The sequence below is a fragment of the Denticeps clupeoides genome, chromosome 2 (assembly GCF_900700375.1).
Source record: "Denticeps clupeoides chromosome 2, fDenClu1.1, whole genome shotgun sequence".
NCBI classification, from domain to species: Eukaryota; Metazoa; Chordata; class Actinopteri; order Clupeiformes; family Denticipitidae; genus Denticeps; species Denticeps clupeoides.
The window spans coordinates 12,957,446-12,981,715 of NC_041708.1; the positions used below are offsets into that span (position 1 = coordinate 12,957,446).

At 40.8% G+C, this 24,270-nt stretch overlaps 2 protein-coding genes across 6 annotated transcripts in view; one reads left to right on the forward strand and one right to left on the reverse strand.

Annotated features, from left to right (window-relative positions):
• Positions 1-3,214, forward strand: part of insyn2a (inhibitory synaptic factor 2A) — a 29,834-nt gene extending 26,620 nt beyond the window's left edge. For both annotated transcript variants that reach the window (XM_028961086.1, XM_028961084.1), the window contains exon 4: positions 1,310-3,214. In XM_028961086.1, coding sequence (XP_028816919.1) covers positions 1,310-1,493 — 184 coding nt within the window. In that variant the 3' untranslated portion in view covers positions 1,494-3,214. The remainder of the gene's footprint in view (positions 1-1,309) is intronic.
• The window catches only part of dock1 (dedicator of cytokinesis 1), a 263,022-nt gene that overhangs the window by 138,665 nt on the left and 100,087 nt on the right, over positions 1-24,270 (reverse strand). For all 4 annotated transcript variants that reach the window (XM_028961081.1, XM_028961080.1, XM_028961083.1 and 1 more), the window contains 2 exons: positions 10,688-10,815; positions 6,817-6,912 (listed from right to left, as the gene is read on the reverse strand). In XM_028961081.1, the coding sequence (XP_028816914.1) occupies positions 6,817-6,912; positions 10,688-10,815 (224 nt within the window). The remainder of the gene's footprint in view (positions 1-6,816; positions 6,913-10,687; positions 10,816-24,270) is intronic.

Below are 24,270 nucleotides of genomic sequence, written 5' to 3' on the forward strand. Positions count from 1 at the left end.
GCAGAATCACAAAAAAATGAAACACATATATATACCAACATATACCACAGACTGAAAGTCACATTATGTAATTTACATAAAACTGCACTCTCCCATCAGGATAGATTTTTTCAGCAGAAGGCAATACGCACTGAACCCAGCAAAACACACCCTTTAATCATATTTTTTCTACTATTTATCATATGTTGGTAAATGCACACTGGAAACTCAGACTATGCTCAATATATTAATATCAGAATATATATGCAGTATTGTGTCCTCAGTATGATTATACACATTATGTTGTGAAGCTTCTGTCTATATTTGGTGCATTACTCCATTGATGGACATCATAAAAACACTGTCAATATATACCATTTTGCTTTAGAGCAAGGGGTCAAACCTGCGGCCCACGGGCCACATTCCATGAGATTTTATATACATCTACTATCATGACCCGACGATATAAAGTACCAATAAGTACATATCCCATAATGGAGTGGTGCTGACAAATTAATTCAGTGGTTCGCACAGCATTTTGGTGACTTTGAAGCACGAAAACATTTGCCATCCACGTGGAAACTGCTCCTGTACAGATTCAGAAGAAGCTGGACTGTTCGGAGCACTGCATTATATAGGTGCTATATATTGGTGCTTCATATTGCTGGGCCACAATAGTCAATCTATATAAAGTGATGTGGCCCCCAGGCCTTGAGTCAATAATAATTGGTTCTGGTTTGAGCTATAATACCATATAAAAATTAATCAATATATAAAAAGTACACTCTTGTTCAAAAGTTTCAATGTGTTCTCATTTTAAAACAATACCAAATTGATCATAAATTATTGATGTTAAGAAGCCTATTATCTGTGACAAATATTAATGAGTTAAAATAGAATGCTGTGTTCACTAATTCAAGTGTGTCATATTAAAAGGTTGCATTGCAAAACAGTAGGGTATTGACATGACAGAGTGAAAAAAAAAAAACCTACAATATTCTGGGACCATGGAGATGAGGCCACAAAGAGTGAGGCAGAGAATACAATGGAGGAAACAACAAGTGAAATGTCTTCATCTAACAGCAACATTTGTTGCTTGTTCCTCACCTTGTAACACCTCACCGCATAAACTGTTATTTATTTCTATTGTTTATGTTCTGTCTATTTATGTAAATCCTTTGATCTTACACTACCACACAAAGCTTGTAGTGCAGCAGTTTGAAGATAGTGCCCAAAGAGATAATGGACCAGGCATCAGGTACAAATACTAAGCTGCACAATGGTGACACCAGGGTGCTCTAACTAACCACCACGTTTGTTTCTGTTGCAGTGTGGAGCTGGATTTCAAGCAGCAGGAGGACAAGCTGCAGCCACTGATGAAGCGCCTGTGTCCCACAGAGGAGTCACTGTTCCCTCCACTGCCTTATACCCACGAGGCATTCACCTCCACACCCAAGCGCAAGTCCAAAGCTGAGTCCAAGAAGCACGCCCGCTGGAAACTCTGGTTCCTGTGACCAGATGCTGTTATGCCAAGATGCCACACCTCAGCCCTCGGACTCTCGGAGTTCATTCAATCGCTCAATCTCTTCATACTGGTCCAAGCCTTTTCAAAAATAAAGCTTATTTACATGCATTTACCCATAATGCTATTTGGTATGGCCGTTGGGATACTCAACCTGGCTCTAAAATTCAATGACATGGTCTGCACTGACGGAAAAACAAAAAAAGCCATTATCCTTCTATGGAGTGCATTTTTTCAGTCACGGTTCCCATAAAGGATTCAAAGTTATTTTTGAGCTAATTTCCAGAAGCAGAGTGTGAAATTACGCCATGCCAACTTATTTGCAGATCACGAAGGTGAGAAGAGAGAAGAAAAAGAAATGATTAAGCCCCTATTTATACGCTAGGCTCAAGCTTATTTTTGAGTCATGAAAAAAACAGCGTCGTTCACAGGTCTAGACTTGACTTTAATTTGTGCTGTTTCTTTCTTGCGTTGGAGGTAAAGGACTCTGATGTCACAGATCCAATGGGATGTTTTTCAGAGTTCTGTTTTATTTATTTTTACACACCCCACCCAAAAACAGCAATGGCAAAAATATAAAAGCACAATTTAAGGAAGATCTGCAGCATATGCGGACACTGAGGAAAATGGAAAAATTATGGGACAATTTTGAGAACATGAACTTAAAGGGTATGTGTGGGACAAATGCATTATATTTTGACTACAGCGGAATACTGAAGCTCCTTACCTGGAGCTAAACAACTCACACCCATTAACTGTGTGAAGTCTTTGATGAACAGTTATTTTTTCTAGATTCATAATCTTAAAAACATCTTTAAAAAAGAAAACAGTCATATTTAACCTTGTATCTCACAGAAAATTTATTATTTGGCTGCTGGAAGTATTGTCCATTTAAGAACAGCTAAAAAAAATGTTTAAATAAGGCTCAGTTATAGTCTTAATAATGAGCAGTTATGAAATGAGCAGACTGTGTTCACATCATGGAAAAATCACATTAACCAGTTTTCACGCTTGCGCTTTCGCCAGCCAACATGGTCAAACTGAGGCCAACACAGTGAACTGAAACAAGAGACTATTTTTAACAAGGAAAAAATTATCTATCTATCTATCTATTTATTTATTTATTTTATGACTTCAGAGGAAATAAACCATCTGCGATGGCACAGGGATACTGCAGTTTCCAGTTTTTTGCTAAAACAACAATGCTGCAAGACCCAGCTTCACTACAGTCAGTCCAGGAAAACGGATTATGGCCAGAGGAAGAGCTCTTCAACCTAGCATCATGTGCAAGCCACTGCCTTGCATGTTTTCCACCCCAAAAAAGCAGAAATTGACTTTCACTTTTTTAATACTCTTCATATTAAAAAATGTTATGATCACCCAAGTTGGATTACTAAGGGGGCAACATGAGTATGCAGACTTAGACATTGTTTCTACAGTATATGTTACATAATGCTTCTAACAGGGCTAATAACACTGGAGAGAAGAGTAGATGCAATTTCCTACACAGAAAAGCGTAATGAGTGACACACACTGCCCCGATGATGATGTGCCAAAGGGTGCCAAAAAAAATAAAAAATCCTGTCCCACTGCGCTCAGTCAGCTCCATACTTCATTGTATATCAAGAGTTTTGATTCTCGATTACTTCTATTGTAGCGCATAGACAAACATAGATGTTTATCTGTACCTTAAAGAAGTGCAATTGATTTATTACGTGCAATATTGTGTATTTTATACTGTTTCTTACAAAAAAATAAATAAAAAAGACACAAAAAAGAAAACATTTAATATACAAAATAAAAAAAATGAAAAATAGAAAGGTTTTTTTTTTTTTTTTTTTTTTTTTTAAGAATTTTTTGCCACTGGAAAGCACAAATAATCCATTCACACTATCTAAACAGAAAACATATTTGATCACAGGGGCTTACAAAGGGACCATACTGTTTTACTAAGATTCAATAAAGTCTTGCAAAAAAGGGTTTGAATCAACAATCCTCCTTATCGCTGTATGGATATAAGAGGTGGCTGATTTCTGAACAGAGCGGACATCTGCTGATCCAGCCTGCATTTCCGCAGTGCAGCTGTTTCTATACGGTGAGCGGAGGAAATCCCTGAAAGAGAGGGCAAAAAGAAAACCTGGCAGAGGCAACTGAGGTGGAGGTGTACTGGAATATCTGGATGTGCACATCTCTGTTCTGAAGAGGTGATGAGATTAGGAGACTGAAGTAGAGTTTGCTGAATTAAGATAGGAGATTATATTGTCCTGAACATATGCGCGCACACAAACAATGCAGGAGTGTCTTTGATGTTCGTTGATGCTCTTGTCCCTGCGCCTATACACATGCTAGTTGTTAAATCATTTTGGGCAACATTCAGGAGATGACGCAAAAGAGAGCGGTCAAAAATACCGTTGGACTCGTCTTTTTTATATATATATTTTAGTTAGTTAATCTCTTAGATTTTCCTTTTCTAATCTAGATGTGAAATACAACCATAGGACTTCTACTGGAGACAAAATCTAATGAACCATCCCCACACAATGGCATTTTTGCAGACTTTTGTACTGCTAAAGTCTACATTTACATTTACAGCATTTATCAGATGCTCTTATCCAGAGCAACTTACAATCAGCAGTTACAGGGACAGTCCCTCCCTGGAGCAACTTAGGGTTAAGTGTCTTGCTCAGGGACACAATGGTAGTAAGAGGGATTTGAACCTGGGTCTTCTGGTTCATAAGCGAGTGTCTTACCCACTAGGCTACTACCACCCTGTCTAGATCACCTGTTACAAAAACTGCAACTGCATGACCAAAACAAAAGACACTTTTTAAAGAGTTGATTACTGGTGAGGGAAATAATGATAAGGCAGTGAGTTGCTATGGAATACAAGAGAAAGAATAGACAGAAAAGACAGAAGCATTTGGAATGGCTGCAAGTACACAGATACCAAAGAATCCTATAATCATTTTGATGTCCCCACTGCCTTCTGGGAAATCCAGAGTGTAGTGTGTGTGTTTTGGTCCTGTTTATAGACTGCATACCACCCTGGAATATAGCAGACACTGCAGAGCGCACATCTTCACAGAGAATAGTTTCGGATAGGGTTGGGAGTCATTACACAGCCAAATAAATAAAACCTGGGTTTTTTGCAGAATGAGAAAATGGTGATGGAAGGAGGGAGGGGGAGAAAAAAACGGATGAAAGCAGGCAGAAGATACAGTGATCATTCTCATCTGGATTCATGGGACTGCTCCAGAGAGAGACGAGCCAGAGGAGTGAAAAAAAAAAAAAAAGATGCATAAATTAATGCATAAATCTGAAACTACACAAGAGCAGTGAAGAACAAGGACGATGCTGAGAAGCTTACTGCAGTACACACTGCTGCAGTGCCACACACACACATTCATTTACAAATGCACACATAAAACCATGCTGAACCATAAAAAGGCCACAGGAAACAGTGGGTAATACTCTAATACAATGTACAATGCAGCCACACACACACACACACAAATATTTGCACATGCAACAATTGGCACACATGCATGTGCAAATATTAGTGCAAAAACACCCTGCTGCAGCCCCCTCCCCCCTAACTGATGCATGGCTTTGCCTCTGCTCAGTAAGCACTAATGTGGAGGAGAAGAGTGGCTGTCCTGGCGAAAGACAGACCCCACACTGTCGCAGAGCACCATGGGCCAACGACTATGACCGAGGAGGGCACAGCCAGATGCTAGCAATTGTCGCTAACAGCGCTGCTCACCCTGGCACACACACACATACACACACACACAGCCAGCTGTGACAACCGGTAATTCCAGCAGAGCATGTACTGGTCAAAGGCAAAAAGAAACATGCAGCAGGCTTGCTTGCAGACAAGCGCAACACATCCGTGGGACAAGCCCTGACTAAGACCTCATAAACAACACATGACAGCAATGCTGGGGCAAAGTAGTTGTGGTGCCATTGATAGCACACACTGCTCCCTGCGCAACTTTCATGGTTGCCCACTGCTCACCAAGTGTGATGAGTTAAAAGCAGAGGACACATTTTTTGTGTGCACCGTGTGCTGTGCTGCAGTGTTTCACAATGACAATCACTTCACTTACTTTTTTCTTTTTCATGTCCTGAAATGGTAGTAAGTGGGATTTGAACCTGGGTCTTCTAGTTCATATTCAAGTGTGTTACCCACTACCACGCCTGTTTCATTACTATTACCTGTTACTACCCACGATTGCTGGATGCCTGACATGAGACAAAAAAAAATTAAAACACTACGTCACAAATAACGACTTATTTTATACAGTGATATTGCGGAGCTATAGAACAGCTGTTCAACCATAGAACATTTGGCACCATGCGGCACAGAGACGATAAAAACCTTTCCCTGGAGAGCTCAGGGTCGCCACATGCCTAGCAGGGGAAGGAGTTGCACAGAATCCTGTGATGCCATACCAATATAAATCCTAGCAAACTGTCAGTTAAGCAAAGACAATGACACAAAGGATTATAGTTCATTGTCTGTGTTCCAGTATTGGAGTCCCAAACATTTTTCCCCTCATCACTTGACCTGCGATCCACAAGAAGATTCTCATTCACAGATCCTGTCATAATCTCCTTCTTCACCTTTCCTTTTACTGGAATCATAGTCCAAATGATGACTTTTCACTCACTGTTGAAAACTCCGCTTTCCTGTTTGACTGAATGCCACTTCTCTCACATGCAAATATTTGCAATGAATGTATTTCTATTCATATAGCAAAGCATGTAGTTTCTTGCACATAGCAATCAACATTAAATATTTATTTATAAAGAGCTTGTTCTCAACTAGAACACAGGAGACCCCCATGTAGGTGGCCTCATCCCCTCTATTCTGAACTGCCATCCAGGGCCACACTTTCTGGGTGAAATCCTTCAAACAATCTGGGGTCCGGATTGACCTCGACATCCACCTTTAGAAATCCCTGGCTAAAACGAATGACCAACATTACATTGTGTTAGTAAAGGCCAAAGTAGTTGTGGTTGTGTTTAGGGCAGGGGTGGCCTAGCGGTTAAGGAAGTGGCCCCGTAATCAGAATGCTGGTTCAAATCCTGATCTGAGGTGCCACTGAGGCAGACTGTGCCTCATCCTAACATGTCACAGAGGTGTGTAATTATATTAGTGTGCTGATACAGGGAAAGACAGAGGATAAATGAGTGTGTGTGTGTGTGTGTGTGTGTGTGTGTGTGTGTGTGTGTGTGTGTGTGTGTGTGTGTGTGTGTGTAAGAATGAAAGATAGAGAGATAGTGTACAAAAGATTAAATGCAAGACTTACTATGAGTGGAGAGTCACGACCCATGGAGATTACCGTTCGGTTGACTGTCCGCAGAAGCTTCTCCATTATAATCTGCACATGCCAGGAAGTGGGACCCTTGTGACACATATACAGAGGAAACGGTTACACACACACACACACACACACACACACACACACACACACACACACACTCCAAAAGACATAATAAATAACAACTCTCAAGATGAACAGCGATGTTATTGATCAAGAAACTCAGCCTGGGACCTGGCACTGCGAGTGAGCGCGATGATGGACACTAACTACAGCTGAGCTCGGCGCGTGACTGCACAGTCACCCTAAATGATGGCGGGGCCAATTGCGTTCTTCAAAAACAGACAAGCCTGCTTAGCATGAGCTACCGCATGGTGCACAAAACTACTGCATCTCATTGATTGTTGCCTTCCCCCAAAATACGACCTAGATAAACATAGCAACTCTGCCACAGGCCTACAGAAGCAAAAAAGAAAAAAACAACAGAACTGAAAAGTCATTCTGTGAAGATGTGTGTGTTGTGAGATGAAAGGTGTCTGGATGTACAAGCTATGATCCAAAATAAATAAATAAACCAACCCACAAAAGCTTCATTCTTGTCCTTAAACAGAATCAAGAAGTTGTATTTAAAAAAAGCAATAAAATAAAGAAATTGTACATATTTCAATATTTGTAATTCAGTGACAGTATATGTTTAGTCCATAAGTTCTATTAAAAGGCATAGCACGAACTCTTCCTTCAAATGATATCCAAAGGAACATAATCAAATGAGGTAAGATAGGGGTTGACTGTTCAAAGCCTGTTAATAATAAGAACAAAAACTTTTAAACTAGTGTTCACTTTTTGATTCTAAATTCTTACTAAAAATAGTCAAACAAGACATAAAATCCAATATGTACTAAATACTGCATTGTAGAAAATGGCACAGTACATTAGTGATTCTAGGCATAAACATGCTAAAAAGTGAGCCTTTTCTCATCTGAGGCAAACATTGATTACAAAAAATAATAATAATTGGTGAACAAGCAAAGCTTTAAGCTTTAATGTCCAATGAGTGTTATATACACTTCTGAGTGTTCACTAGAGACAAGTATGCATAGAAAAACACACGACAACATGGAAACATACCAAAACCAGAGCACACTTTAGAAGCAGATGTGCCATTAAATGCATATTTATCACATACTGCCTAATTCGTAAACACTGGACAATAAAATTATTTACCATAACCATAAGCACTTAATGCACTTAAACAGCATATGATTGACATGTCACAATGTTATTGCACTGTACATCTTTGGTGCCATTACCTGGCTAACAGCTAAACGTCTCAGCACAGTCTCTATTCTGCTTTTTTTACAGGTTTGCCATGTCTGAGAACAGCTTTTTATTTTGTTCCAACTAATTCAGCGGAGAAGCCCAGTGTGTCTGCAGGAAAACCTTGTGTTGCATCAGGCTCAGATGGAACCTCAGTGAAGAAGAGGAAAGGATTTTTTTTTAAGAAAAATTCCCCCCATGTCTCTTCAATTCTGTGATGCTTCTTGTTGCTGCATTAGGGCTGTTTATTTGCTCTGCAGTAATGTAATTTTTCTTGCTTTAAAGAGGGGTTTGTGCAAACAGTAGGGATGCTGCAAGCATTGGGGCATTTCTCTAGATTTACCCATTAGCAGTGTGTGTGTGTGTGTGTGTGTGTGTGTGTGTGTGTGAATGTGTTTAAATGGAAAGGCAGATTCTCAACAGACCATAAATTATTCACACTGCTATTTCAGTAACCTCCAAACTCCACAATCGGCCATACATTTCACTTTTTTTTTATTCTGGGGGGCCTGGAAGGTTTGAAAGTGTGTGTGCGCGTGTGTGTGTGTGTGTGTGTGTGTGTGTGTGTGAGAGCGCGTGTGTGTGTGTTGGTCTTAGAGCAAGATGTGTGACGCACGCCTTACACAATCCAAACCGTCAGCGGCACTTCAAAGACGCCTTGGTCTCTCTGCACCGGGCGCTCCGACTGCGTAAGGCCTCGATGGGAAAAACAGCAGCGAAGCGCACTCAAATGAACAGAGCAAGCGAACAAGAGCAAGCGAGAGAGAGAAAGAGAGAGAGAGAACGACGGACGTGGGGGATGGACCACAGAGTTATTTCTTACTCTGTTTAATAAGTAAAGGCTTTGCCAAAACATATCTGAATTATTCACAGGGAGCTGCATGAAAAAATCATTTGATTCTGATGTTTGGATGGAAGATAAAGTAATTAAGAGAGAGGGGGGGGGGGGGGGTGTCTCACCTCAGAAATATTTCTCTGGCCATCGTGAGGGTGGGGAGGATGGAAAGTGAGGTTTGCAAATTTTGATGTCATGTGGTTTTCAAATAGCAGCTCAGAGTACCCACCCTTTTGGAAGTCCCTGGGACGAGTACTAGATAGTGCTCCAACTGGGGACGCAATTGTCCTGCTGGGGGACTTCAACGCTCATGTGGACAGTGACAGCATGAGTTGGAGGGGTGCGACTGGGAGGAACAGCCTGCCAGATCTGAACTTGAGTGGTGTTTCGTTATTGTACTTCTGCGCAAGCTGCCGTTTGGCCATAACAAATACCATGTTCCAACGTAAGGACGCCCATTGGTGAATTTGGTACCAGGGCAGCCTAGGTCGCAGGTCGATGATGGACTTTGTAGGATCAGATGCCAGGGGAAGATGCCACATAGACCTGGCAGACCCAAATGTATAGTGAGGGTCTGCTGGGAACACCTGGCAGAAGAACCTGTCAAGTTGGTCTTCAATTCCCACCTCCAGCAGAGCTTTGACCGCATCCCTACAGCACATGGGGGACAATGAGCCCAAATGGACTGTCATGCTCTGCAATTGTTGAGGCGGCTGTTGCTAGCTGTGGTCACAAGCTGGCCGGTGCCTATTGTGGCGGTAACTCCCGTTGGCGGACACCAGAGGTTAGGGGAGCTGTCAGGCTGAAGAAGGAGGCCTACAGGGCATGGCTGGTCTGTGGGTTTCCAGAAGCAGCAGACAGGTAACAGATGGCCAAGAGAGGTGCAACAGTGGCAGTCGCCAAGGCAAAATCTCGGGCGTGGGAGGGGTTCGGGGAGGCCATGGAGAAAGACTACCGATCGGCTCCAAAGAGGTTCTGGCAAACCATCCGAGGTCTCAGGAGAGGAAGGCAGCAACTGGCTCACACTATTTACAGTGAAGATGGGGAACTGCTGATGTCGACTGGGGCTATAGTTGGGCGGTGGAAGATATCTGGGATTCCTTACTTGGGATGCTGCCCCCGTGACCCGGACACGAATAAGCGGAGTAAGACGAAGACGAAGTAGTATTAGCCCCAGCTAAGCACAGACAATTGTTTTATTCACATTTAATCTGATTGGAACCAGCAAAAGTAGCTCACACTTATCATTAAAAATTACCTTAAATCAGAATCTGGCCACATAGGATTTTAAGTATCTGTTTCCCACATGCCAAATGTCAAATTTTCTTTGTCTCATACACAGTCAGATATGCAGTGAAATGCTTTAGCGACTGCTATAGACCACAACATTGCAAATACTGCAAGTATACAGTGAACCAATATGCAAATATTACAAGCATAACCAAATATTACACGTTTATGTTTTTAACATAAAATATGTGTAAGAGGGTGAAGGTGTGCAAATGAGTAAAGTGAAAGTAAAGTAAAAATAAATATTAACATAAAATATGCGTAACAATAAAATATGTGTAACAGGTCGACAGCTGCTGAGGTGCTGTAATTGGATGATCTTAAAAAACTTGCTCAGCCTCAATAGAGACTGTCAGAGAGCTATTCTTCAATTAAGCTCACGTATCATAGCCGAGATTTAGGGCTTGTGTAACTCACCACATCTCTCCTGTAGAGCACCTCCAGGACGTCACTCAGCAGGCGGCAACAGGCCTCCAGCTCCTCATGCTGCTCCAAATGCTGCTTCATCTGATCAGTCATCATGGGCAGCAGGATCTCCCTGCAGTCTGCACACACCACAAAGAACACAAACACAATGGGCGCAAGTAAAAAAAAGCACACACTCAAAACTCAATATGCACATATCTAAGGTACATTCTCTCCATCTCAAACACACAAGACCAATCGATAGGCCCACAAAACAACACATACACACACTCGCAGACACTCGCCTTCTGTGTGTCAGTAACCAGAAGGAACTGATAGCAACAGCAGTTATATGACCATTCACCACTGAGCATTAGTCATGTGCATGTACAGTACAGGCCAAAGGTTTGGACACACCTTCTCATTCAATGTATTTTCTTTATTTTCATGGCCATTTACATTGGTAGATTCTCACTCTTGGCATTCTCTCAATGAGCTTCAAGAGGTAGTCACCTGAAATGGTTTTCCAACAGTCTTGAAGGAGTTTCCTTCAGTGAGAATCTACCAATGTAAATAGTCATGAAAATAAAGAAAACACATTGAATGAGAAGGAGTGTCCAAACATTTGGCTTGTACTGTATGTGTATATGTATTATGTAGCGTGTGTGTGGGTTTAAGGAAAAAAAAAGTCTTAAAATCATGCTTTACAAACAGGAACAGGCAGAAAAGGTAAAATGGCAAAAATACAGACAGACAGGCAGACAGAATATACCTGCGGCTGGCTGCACAGGAATTATCATATTTCTTATTAAGGCTCCAAGAGCGGTGGCTGCTGTATCGGTGTTTAAATGAAAGCTGGAGCCAGCAGGCAAAGGCAGGGGGTGGAGAGTCTCAATTAAATACAGAGCGGGACTTCAATCGGCCCCTGGGTCTCTCTGGGGTCACTAAACCCCTGGAAGACCATCAATGAAGGAGCGGATACAACAACCAACTCTTATAACAATCAAAACTAATTAGAAATGTATCCTCTCTCTGTCAATGGGTGCCACGTTTGCAGCTACAGTCAACTCTTGTTTTCAGCAGTATCAGTGTCCATTTTTGTACGGGGAAAAACCAGCCCACATTCAGCAAAAGTGTTTCTTTATGACAGAGCATTAAACTGCAGTCATAGGCTCCTCCCCCTACTTTCCCCCCTTAAGACACTAACAAATAAAGACATGCAGTTATGGGAAGTGACACAGAAGAATGGCATCAGTGGATTGGGAGATTGCACAGCAAAGTGATAAATGGTATGTGGACTTCCCAGTAAACATAATCTCTCACGATGCGAGTGGAGCGAAGCAAATCGGCCAGACTGTTTCCTGCAGCAGAGATAGTTCAGTCCAACACTGGGCACAATGATGTTTTTAAAATGGGAGGGGCCTGATGATTGACAGTTCTCTTGCATGCTACTGGCTCATTCCTGGAAATATTGTTATAGCATGTTTTAGTCTTGTAAATTCATATATGCAAAACCCGAAGACAACTTTGCCCATACACTGACGAACAAGCCCCCTGCTTAACCTGCCAGTTCCTAAATAGTTTTCAGAAGAATGCCTTCATTACAATCACTATGGTACACCTGTAATGTAATGTAATGCAAACCTGCTTTACAAACAGTAACAATTTTTGGAACTGTTATAATGCTAATTCGTCCATTTTCAGCCTCAAACAGAAGACATGTCCATGTTCAGCTCAGAGTTATACTTAAAGAAATATCCTGGGTGATTAAAGTAACCTTGCCAAGAAGCCAGCACGCCTGCAGCTTGAACCAATGTGTTCAAAACGTCTTGTTGGTTAAAAAATAAAACTACATCCCTCTCTCTCTATCTTTTCATGCAACTTTCTCTACTGATAAAAGGGCTTGTGTAGAAAATATGATTTTTGTTCCATGTATAAGATTACAACCTTCATTAAAACTATTGGACTCCTCACAGTAATAAACAAATTAATTACACCGTACACTGTAAAAACAAAGGGGAGAAGCAATAGTAGTGCGGGGAGGGCACTCCGATAGAAGCACTCCGATAGGCAGAACTACTCTACACCACTCTACCCTCCAGTTTGTTCCAGTCACAATCACAAGACAAATTGATTTCCTTTTCATTAAAAATCAAGCAGATGATTCATGCACAGTTTCCAAATTAGAGAATAAAAACAACAATTAAAAAGAAATGAGCAGTGTGCTCTTTAATTAGTCCTCAGAGCCCCAGGGCCAGCCTCAATCTAACGAGTTGGACACAGCATAAGCCAAGGGTGTGCAAACTTTTAAGCTCATTGGCTTTTAAAATTTGTCAGACAGGACGGTAAGCTGGATGCATACATATCAGACATAATCATGAAAAAGACATTACAGTGTTAATATTTACATTCAAATTTATTGTGAACTGTGTTTCTTATCTGCTTTCACTTTGGAGAAAGAAAGAAAAAGAAATGTGCAGGTTGGATGTAAATAGTTGCATGTTGAGATGTGTATTACAAAGTTTAGGTGGGCGATTAGGCACAGTCTCCAGTCCATGGTGCCAGAGAATAAGAGCAGCCGCATCCTCGCTAGACAGTAAGTTAAAAAATGGGCATGTTGTACTGTTGACTTTGGCTACCAGCTTGCACAAATTAAAAGCTCTTACTCTGGCCAGAATGAATGCACATTATTCAAATGTCAGCATACACACAGCTCTTTTGTGCTTTGTCAAGAATATGCCATTTATACATTTCTTAACATCATACTCAAAAGTTGTCCTACACCCCAGACATTGCTTTCATTGCCAGTGCAACCAAAACATAATCGCCAGAGGCCAGAGTCCCGTTTGCACCTCCTCACCATTTTTGCATCTTTCTTGCTAGTCAAAATTATTGACCGTTCATTTACCACGTGAGCCAGTGTAAAAATCCAGCGGATTCGGGCAAAGGTCTTCAGGAATGACAGGCATTACAAGATGACTTCAAATGAGAGTAGTCATAATTTACTTTATTTTGGCAATTAGTAGAATTAGGCCTGATTGAAAAGCTATAGTTTGCCCACCCCTAGCATAAGCAATCACAGCTGGCTGGTATATGATCAACAATCCTTTCATCAATGGGAAACTAGCAAACTAAAAGGTAAGTTGATGCAATGTTCAACTTCACAAGACAGGGTTTACTAGAACAACACAGCACAAGGACAATAGACACAGAAGTAGATGGCATTTACATTCAATCAGTCTTAAAACGGTGATTTCACTGACAACTGGACTTGTTATGGATTCGCTACAACGTCTCACTCTTCCATTCCAGAGGGCTTTCTCAAGTCTGACTGACTGGTAGGAGAAACAAGTTTGTAAACCCTGTGGAATCCTGAAGGTGGTAATCGGTGGTCACCTGTGGGTTGTCATTCTCCCTGCCCTGTTAATGAGACAACCTGAGCCAGAGTGTGAACAACTTTGAAAACACCTGGGTACAGTTGAAAAAAAACTGCATTGTAAATGGCTGATAGATTATGTCTAAGACCACCTCCTCTGTTTAATGAGGGTCAGACCAGATTCCCGAGTGCCCGTTGTCTTTCAGATGTAAGTGGACTGCTGAGTCCTGTCCTGGCTTTTCGGAGTTCAGCCATGCATTTATGGAGCTGCTGTTCGGTTTCTCTTATGTACAGATCTGTACATTCCTCACTGCATTGGAGAGCATATACTATATTCCTCTGTGTCTGGGTGTTTTGTCCTTGGGGTGGACCAGTTTCTGTCTCAGAGTGTTGCCTGGTTTGAAATGAATGTGGTGAAATGAATGAATGTTGTGTTTGTTGAAAATCCTCCTGAGCTTTTCAGACACACCTGCAACATAAGGAATGACAACACTTTTACATTTTTTCTCTTCCCTGTCAGTTGCAGTAGTGCTCTTATTGGATATTCTCCTGGATTTCAGAAAGGCCCAGTTACGATATCCACATGTTCTGAGTAACTCCTTGATGTGCTTCTCCTTTTCTGCCAGGTGGTGTAGGGTTCTGATTATCCCAGTTTGTGTTGCAGAGAGTGGTGGGAGTCAAACAGCAAGTATTGAGCTCCTCAATGTATAACGTACGTTCCAAGAAGGCCAAGCTATTGCATGTGATGTCTTCTCGATTGAATTTGATGTTAATGTCCACTGCGTTGATGTGTTCGGTGAAATTTTCCACTTCCTGTGTTTTAATAATGACCCGGGTATCATCCACATACCAGTACCAGTGGTTAGGTGTAATCCCTGGGAACGGAACGCTGGGTGTAAGCCATGGGGCTCTGGTTGCTACTTCTTCCATGAATAGATTGGCCACAATGGGGGGGACACAGGTGAACCCATGGCACAGCCAAGTTTTTGTCTGTAAAAAGTCATTGTACTTGAAATATGTTGTGGTAAGGCATAGGTCCGAAAGAGTACATATGGTTGAAGGTTAAAGTTTATTTTCATATGTACAAAGTACAGCGTACAGAGCACAATTAAATTCTTGAAAACCCCTCCCACGCAGACAGTATATAGTACATGATACACAGAAGTCATAGAATATGTTGTCATATGTTGTCTGGGTTGAAGTTGGTTCTGCCAAGGAGGTTACAGTCTTGAAACAGATGTTTCCTCATGGTATTGTACCATTTCAGTTGTGAGAATGCAGGTAAAAGGAGAGGTGACATCATAAGAAAACATGGTTTCATCCATGCCCAGTTTAAGGTTTTGAAAGGTTTTGACAAAGTCCTGTGAGTTGTTAATGTGGTGAATGGTGTTTCCAACCAGAGGAGTTAGGAAGGTGGCTAAATGATTGGAAATGTTGCATGTGACTGAATTGATGCTGCTAACAATGTAACTGAGTGATGTTCCTTCTTTGTGAATTTTCGGGAGTCCATAGATGCATAGTGTAACATCACTAGGGTACAGGCGGTAGTATAGGAGTCAGTCAAAAATTTGTAAACAGTCTATGACTTTCTTTCTATAGTTATATAGTTTCCGCCAAGGATCGGGCACAACAGATTTTAATCAGGACAGCAGTCCACTTACATCTTAAAGATAAAGGCCACTCGTTTGAAGACAATGAAATTAGAGTTTTGGACTGGCAAGCTGACTGGTTTAAACGAGGCATGAGAGAAGCAGTTTGCTGCAAAATTGAACAACCCTCATTAAACAGAGGAGGTGGCCTTAGACATAATCAATCAACCATTTACAATGAAGTTCTTTCAAATGTACCCAGGTGGTTTCAAAGTCGTTCACACTCTGGCTCAGGTGGTCTCACGTACATGAAAGCTAGGGAGTAGGACCAGTCAGTCAAACTGGAGAAAGCCCTCTGAAAGGAAGAGCAAAACATTGTCAAGGATCCATAACAAGTCCAGTTGCCAGGAAAATAACCTTTTTTGAGATAACCATGACCTGGATGACTGAGAACCTTCACAGACATTCAATCAGCCCCTCTATGAATTTGCGATGTTGAGATCACAAGATTGCACAAATTTAGCCAATCAGCATTAATTATTTTGAGTTTTGGACTTTTATCTGAAAACTGAACACCAGTTGGCTGACACCACATGCAACTTTGTGGTAGAACACAAACAAAAGTAGTCAATTGAAAAATTGCAAAGCATTCAGAAGACAGTTGTAGACATGCATGACCAGCTGAGGCAAATCACCCTGATGGAGTCTCAAATATTTCACAGTGACCAAACCCAAAATCACCTCAACCTTTGTCGTAACCTTTCACTAAAATTCAGGCATTTTCAGGCAAATTTAGGCAAAAAACAATGCAACAAGATTTTTGACTAAATTCATAGCAAAGATTTATGACAAAGGAATATTTTTGCATATGACCTTCAAATTCAATTTAAAAGTTCAAACTGTTCAGATTGCGGCAGCTAAATGCTTACCAGATGCTGATATTATTACAAATACATTTAATTCTGTTATTTAAGTGATCTAAGCTAAAATATAGTCATGAGATTGATCTGAATAGAATCCTGTGTTTTTTTCCTTGGCATGCAATGCTTCACTGGAGTTGAACAGAACTCTAGGCTGAAACATGTCCTCTAACATCAACAGTCAAGGTCTTTTGACATGTTTTTATGTAGGAGTCATTTTAGCCAGTCAAACATTATGTTTCCATTTAATGCAGAAAGAATAATCATGTACAACGAGAAGTTAATTACTGAAAGCAAAGAAATGAAAAACTTGTTTTGCATGGGGTCTTGAAAGAATTTATGAAATTGAGCAATATAAGCATGTAATAATTTATTGGTGACTGGTAAATGTAAAAGGTGATCAGACTTAGGTTGTTAAATGCTTATCAGAAGCTGATGCTGATCAAACCAGTGAAAGGCAGTGAAATCTTAAGTGATCTAAGCTAGCGCTGTTAAAATGCAGTTTATATATGACACAAGCTCACAGAGCACCAATGCTATGCAGATGCTGCAAATAGTGGAGACACAGACCATCTACAGATCTAAATGTTCTCCTTTTAAATCCGACAGATCCAGCACCTTTAAGATCTCAGGCTCAAGTCAAGGACTTACATCAGCAAAAATTCCGGTAAAGCACATTTCGAATATCAGAGAGAACTTTCACGGAACACCAGAGACCCCAGTTTTCTTTTTAGAATTACGGAAGGAGTGTTTCTTAACCTGGCCTCACCTGCAGGCACGATACCATTCAGCACTTATACAATCAAGAACAGAGAGTCTGGGGTTTTATCTCCACAAGTCGGGGTATGGGAGGTGAGGAAGCTAAGCTAGCTGCCAATCAAAGCTTAAAAGCAAAGAAGGGGGGTCTGCAGTTAAATCATCTTACAGAGCGCAAACAGAAAGGGAAATCTGGTATCGGGAGGATGTCGACATTGTGTGCTGTGTTTAAAGCCTTGTTCTGGTGGCAACCCGAGATCATTAGTCACAGAGCTCTCAATGTCGCCAGCAGCTGGACTTCAGTTCAAGTGTATGTGGGTGTGTGCGCATGTGTGTAGTCAACCGGAACTACTGAAGGTTGCCACGACGTTGCCCTTCTGGCTAAGACAGCCACACACAGACACCACTGTGGAGAGACTTGCTTCATACAAAAAGTGTTTGACGTACTCTGAAATGAAAAAATCTGAGCAAAAATTGTCTCCTTATAAAAGTTGCTATGAAAATGGCGAGAAAAAGGCAATTACCAGTGTAAGAGAGACAATCAAACCATTCAAAAGAAAAAGTCTTTCCTACAGAGAAATTGCAAAGAGAGTCTAGGTGTCAGTGAGTACAGTCTCCTTCACAGGTCGAGATGCAATAAGAAAGCCTGAAATACTGAAAGCTGCAAGAGAATTTAGAAATCTAGGGTGCATCACACAGATATCTGTAGGTGAATGTGTATCTGTCAAACATCAAGAAGGTATGATGGTCTGAGAAGCGCCCTGAACCAAAATGTCTACCATAGCTATCTGCAGTGTGATGCAGTACACCCTGATATGGGACTAGTTGTTCAGGAGTTGATCCTGAGGCAAGATAAAAAGCCAAAACACAATTCCAAGTTGTACCAGAACTACCCTATGAAACAAGTACACACTAAGCTTGAACACCTGGACTGGCCAGCAGAGACGGATTTTAACCCCATTGAGCTGGTTCGTTATGAACTGAAGAATGAAACAGAGGAGTGAAACCTACAGTGCCACACATTTAAGTTTCTGAAGAAAATGTGATATCTGATTGAAGGATTGTATGATTTTACATATTATTTATAGTTTTTCCTACTTTCATTTAGTTCATGCTCTGCTTTTTCTCACATTCCTCTGTCCCCTTTTTTCATAGATTAATGTTTTTCTTGCAAGGCCAAACACTGATAAAAAATGCATCCAGTAGCTGTGCTGGCTCCAGCTATTTGGCCTTGAGACCCACACAGTAGATAGCAGTAGATGGTAACTTTATTTCTCTCAATAAACTATGTTAAAACAAAGGAACACCTAGCCTCATCTTTGACTCTTTACCTGGACCTCAGATTTTATCTTGACATTCTAAGACATTGTAGAAAGAATGTTGTTACATTTGCCAAAGGTGGTTGCTATGATCAACAGAATACATTTTGGTTTATAAATGGATTTCATGATATCTTGTTAAACGTGTTCAACGCTTTCATTTCAGAGTACAATGAAACATTGATCTGCGTGAAATTTAAAACATAGAAAAAATGGGATGTCCTAAAACCAGTAATTACAATGTTAAATGCAGCCATTTGAAGGGGAGCTGCTTTGCCAGAAGTCTGAGCAAGATACATGTAAACAAGATGTGAATGCAAATAATATGTAGGTTGGTCCTTACACCTTTACATTTCATAAACACAACACTATATTTTGCACACCATGTCTTCAATAGTCGTAAATGTAATTATTTCCCTTGTTGGGGTGTGTAGAGATGCGGGGGGCAAACAGCCCAATGGATAATCTATTTGCCCACTACCTACGGAGTCTCCATATGCTCACTCAGTTCCAGTAATTTTCATCCTGGGACAGGGCTTCAATACCCCCTCATGAAGAGGCAGCTGCAGGGGGGTCAGGGGGGTAATTAACACCCCTCTGCTACCCCCCGGTCAACTAGGAGGGAGGTCGAATCAGCTTCTGACAATCTGCGCCAAAGAAAGTCAAATCAGCGTTTTATAGTTACCTCCACACACGACCACTCAAACTGAAGAAGCACATAACTGTCAAGTTTTGGATTTGAAAATACGGGAAATTTTCTGGCCAAATCAGGATACTTGACAGGTATGCTGCTATGGCACCTGTTGAGTGTCCAGTAATTAGCTAGTAGCCTACAACATGCATGCCATGGGGTGATGCTCAAATGTTTTATTCAAACACATTTCAAACCCATTTGATACCGTTTTAGCAAATGTACAGTAGGCCAGCAGTAAGATAGGTAGCTAACATTATATAGCTAACTGGCCTTTGATGATTTGAGTAGCCTTCGTTTTTTCCCATTGAGTTCGGGAACATGTCAACTACACGCTTGTTGAAGTCATCATGGAAGGAGAAAGGAATGTTGTTTTTGGCACAGCGTTGCCATTTTTACCTCTGCACTCGTGACCTGGTCTGCCTCAGTGGCATTTCTAGTCACGAATACTGACATCGCCTGGGCATGGTTTTGTGCCTCTAGCCCGTGCTTGGCGGATTTTACTCTTTCCCCCGTGTGTGATGCAGTGGTGGCGCAGTTGTGGCGCAGCGGTTAAGGATGCGGCCCCGTAATCAGAAGGTTGCTGGTTCGAATACCGATCCAGCCTGTCATGGTTGCTACTTCTTCCATGTGTAGATTGGCCACAATGGGGGGACACCGCATACTGTGTGGCTGTGTATCACAAGTGACAATCACTTCACTTTCTTTTTCTTCTTTTCTAAAGACGCAGTTACAAATCTTATAGAATGCGTGACTGTCCCCCACCCTGCTCTTCTTCAGAAAAATAAATTCGGTGTCCCAATGATCGTGGTATTGACACAAGGGTTTCTTTCCTTGACACAAGGACACAAGGAGTGCTTTCCTTCTCTGTCCTGGTGTCAATCATCTGTCTGTTTTTTCTTCTGTTTTTCATGCAGGACTTTCCCCGCCAAAACTGGATACTTCATATGTATGGAAGCAGTCTGAAATAACCACCATTAATCCTGACTTGACACTGGCCACTCAGAAACAGAGGTGATTTTGTTGTTATTGAATGGTGCAGCATGAACTTGAGTCTGTTGCTGCTATATACTGCAAATTAACTGTTAGAGCTCCATCTACACTCTAAATGGCAGAATTGTGGCTACACTATGTGAAAGAGACAATTACTGTCATTGTGATACACAGCATATGTGACACACAACCTATTACCCTTAACAAGCAGTGGGCAGTGCCTTGCTCAAGGGGACCTCAGTGACACCCTGATGGTTCAGCTTTGGGACTGCCAAGGTGTCACTTTCAGTTACGAGTCCGCTTCCTTACCCACTTGGCCACCACTGTCATCAATGTCATGCAGTCATGGTTGAATGAAATTTAAAGAGAACATGTTTGTTTATTCTACTTCACAATTTGTGCACCATTAAAATACAATCTGTCTACAATCTGCAGACGAACACATGAATGCTAGGTAACATAAAAAACAGTCAGCAAAAGTCCCATTAAAACAGCACTGAAGAATTATCCCATATGTTGAATAAACTTTCTTACACCATGCACCAATTGAATGTACTTATCAACTATGATAACGATAAGTTTGAAATAGAGGCACAGATGAGAATTTACAGGGAGCTGATTTGATCATCCTGCAAAAAACACATTTTACTATGCAGCTCCATGGTTGGGGACTTTTGAATTATCAATAAGGTTGTTGCCATATATGGTTATAATAAAATAGATAAATTAAAGTGGGAGTGTTGTCAGTGCTAATATAGACAGTGCTAATACAACAGCATTTCACAATGATTTTGGTCCTAGACTGCTGAGAAAACAGCTGAGCCGAGCAACCCATACTGTCCATTTGATCATGTCCATTTAATCATGACATTTGGTGCCATGACAAAAGCATGGCACTAGGTCATAGAAGTTGAATATATTTGCTTGAATTGGATCCACATTTTGAACACTCCTTCAGATAATTGTTGACACTTGATATTGACATTTCTTGCACTCGACAACCTCAAATACTGCAGTGATAGTTCTGTTTATATTCATTGTCCTAGTTTATAAATAAAAAATTGCCTCACAATTGTACTAGCATATTTTCTCCTGTAATAATGGTATAAAGTATTATCCATTATTGGTATCAAGCTTGAAATATGACTATCATGACAACCCATAGTCCATATCTAAATTAATGATGATCAGTGGGGATCAGTGGCACTGCAAGTACAGGTCAGGAGTTTGATTAATTTGCCTTTGAGATAGAACACTTAAATACAGCAACTTTAAGTATATAATGTATAAAACAATGTATAAAAAGTCCTGACCAATGACAATAAAAAAAAAAGACCTGTTGCATGTCCGGAGGTTGATGCTGCAGTCAGCATTAGTCATTACCTTTGATGGCTCCTTGCTGTGACACCGCCATGGCCTCAAGGGATTCTGTCACCGTAATGACATTTGAGGGCACTTCACAAATGTGCAATGACACAGCAATTCAATTTTAAATATTCACCGCAAAGGAAACAAGTGCCTGTCACCCTCACACACACACACACACACACACACTCTTCAGTACTAGAACATGACAAATGCATGTTCCCACAAGTTAAAAACAGAAACAAAATGAGGTGGTGGCAGCTTCTGGACATTTGGTGGCCCCAAATCCAGCCAATGGAGTTAGCTCAGGGCTGCTTTAAATTAAGCAGCATTTAACAGCCCAGCACACTGAGTAGGCTCTGAAGGGCAGACCCACTGCGTAATTGCACCTTTCAGATCAATGGCAAAGCTCTCCAGGCAATGACCAGCTTGATTCCTGAAATATGTCTGGCATTCACGTCACACCTGGAGAATCTGGACAGAGATGGCGAGCATAAGACAAAAGAGCATAAGACAAAAGACGACAGCGTCAACCTGAATGAACTCAGTGGCTATGGCTCATCCTCTCCAGGGTTGTGGGAGAATGGCTTATTTATATAAAAAAATAAAAATAAAATAAAAAATAACCTACCCCCAGCTCCCTCTCACAGCATCAATTGTTGTCTGGTATGTTTGCATTCAGCTAACACAAATATGTAATCTGATGTCAATTATATAGAGCATGCTGAGTAAACTGGAGCTCTGAGCATTTGTTTTGAGGGCAGATGAATGTCACTTTTACCCATTACAAATACCTCTATTTGGATACCTTATGTCAAATCACCAAATAAAACCAAAAATGTATTTTAGTGGTGCACTAAAAAGCCTTTAGGAAAAGTTTTTTTTATAATGTTATTGTAAGATTGGAATTCCCAGGTCCAAGCAACCACCCTGGTGTAAATAAATTAAATACTGTTCATTCTTTCAACCTCTGCCATGCCTCTTTCATGCCAGGTAACATCAGATTGGGTGTGTTTTAAATACAGTACTTGCTTCCTTATTCTTTATGTTATTAAATCACTCTTCTATATGGTTGTAGCTTATCATTATTTAAATGTTATCAACAAAAAGAAATATAAACTTTTGAACAAACCAAATGCTGTTTTTTTTTTTTTTAATTAGACCTTTATTTTTTAATCCATAAAATAATAATAGGATTATATCTTACCTACTGAGGTTGCCTACTTCAGATAGGGTTATGAATTTGAAATTCAAATAAAACATATTCATAACCTTTGGTCCTTACAAAGATATGGAATCATGTGAGTGTCTGTGGCTGAGTGTGTGGGAGAATGCACATCCAGACAATCCAACTTCTGTTTCTCTATAGAAGCAGTGCCCAGAGCAAAAGCCCCAGTGGCCAGCAGGCACACACTAATCTGGGGTGGCACAGCTCTCTGCTGGGCACTTCAGCCTGGTACCTCTCCTGATGGGTTTGGCACAAGCATGAAGCTGCAACAGCAGCAGGGAGAAGTGGTGACAACCGAGACATAATATGAAAGTGAAGTGATTGTCACATGTGATACACAGCAGCACAGCACACGGTGCACACAGTGAAATTTGTCCTCTGCATTTAACCCATCACACTGAGTGAGCAGTGGGCAGCCATGACAGGCGCCCGGGGAGCAGTGTGTGGGGACGGTGCTTTTGCTCAGTGGCACCTCAGTGGCACCTTGGCAGATCGGGATTCGAACCGGCAACCCTCTGATTACGGGGCCGCTTCCTTAACCGCTAGGCCACCACTGCCCCTTTTATTATAGTATTATACTTATTATACTTTTATTATAGTGCAGTACCGGCTGTTACTCACACCTGGGTGGGTCATGATTCCTCATATAAGCATATGAATTGAAAATTGAAAAAGACAAAATACAGATAATATGATATGAGATGGGGTTTCTCCAACTTAATAAAAAGATCTAGAAACAACAAAGACCCACAAAATTACAGATACTAATACAATTTTAACCTACATAATTTCCCTCATTCATTCTCTGTGACAGTTGTTAATGGTATACATTACCATTAAATGTATACCTATACATTTCTTTTAACATTGATAATGTTTTGAGTTCAACACTGCACACTTCTCACCAGCACTTTTGTTATTTCTGATGGCCTCTATATAAAACATTGATTAATAAATATTTTTTTGTTTGGTTTGAAGTTTTTTTTTTTTCTTAGTTCAACAAACCTCTCTATGTTTTTTATTAACTCTAGCTACTTTACACACTTTTAATACTGACAATATGATGACTCAACTCAAGAACTGGATATTAACAAGTGCAAAAGTTGAATCAGGTTTGCTAAATAAAGGTAAACACAAAAATATGCAGGACTGATGCCCTCCAAAACCTGGGTTGGTGACCCCTGCTCTAAATTGTCTGTAGAAATGGGTTAATACTAGAGGTGGGCATAGATTAATTTTATTAATCTAGATTAATCTAGATTAAAATGCCTCATTTGAATTCTGCCGAGGCATTCAGAATATGTTTGCTACCCAAATAATGACTAGTCTTTGAGAACGTAAATTATGTTCAATAAGAT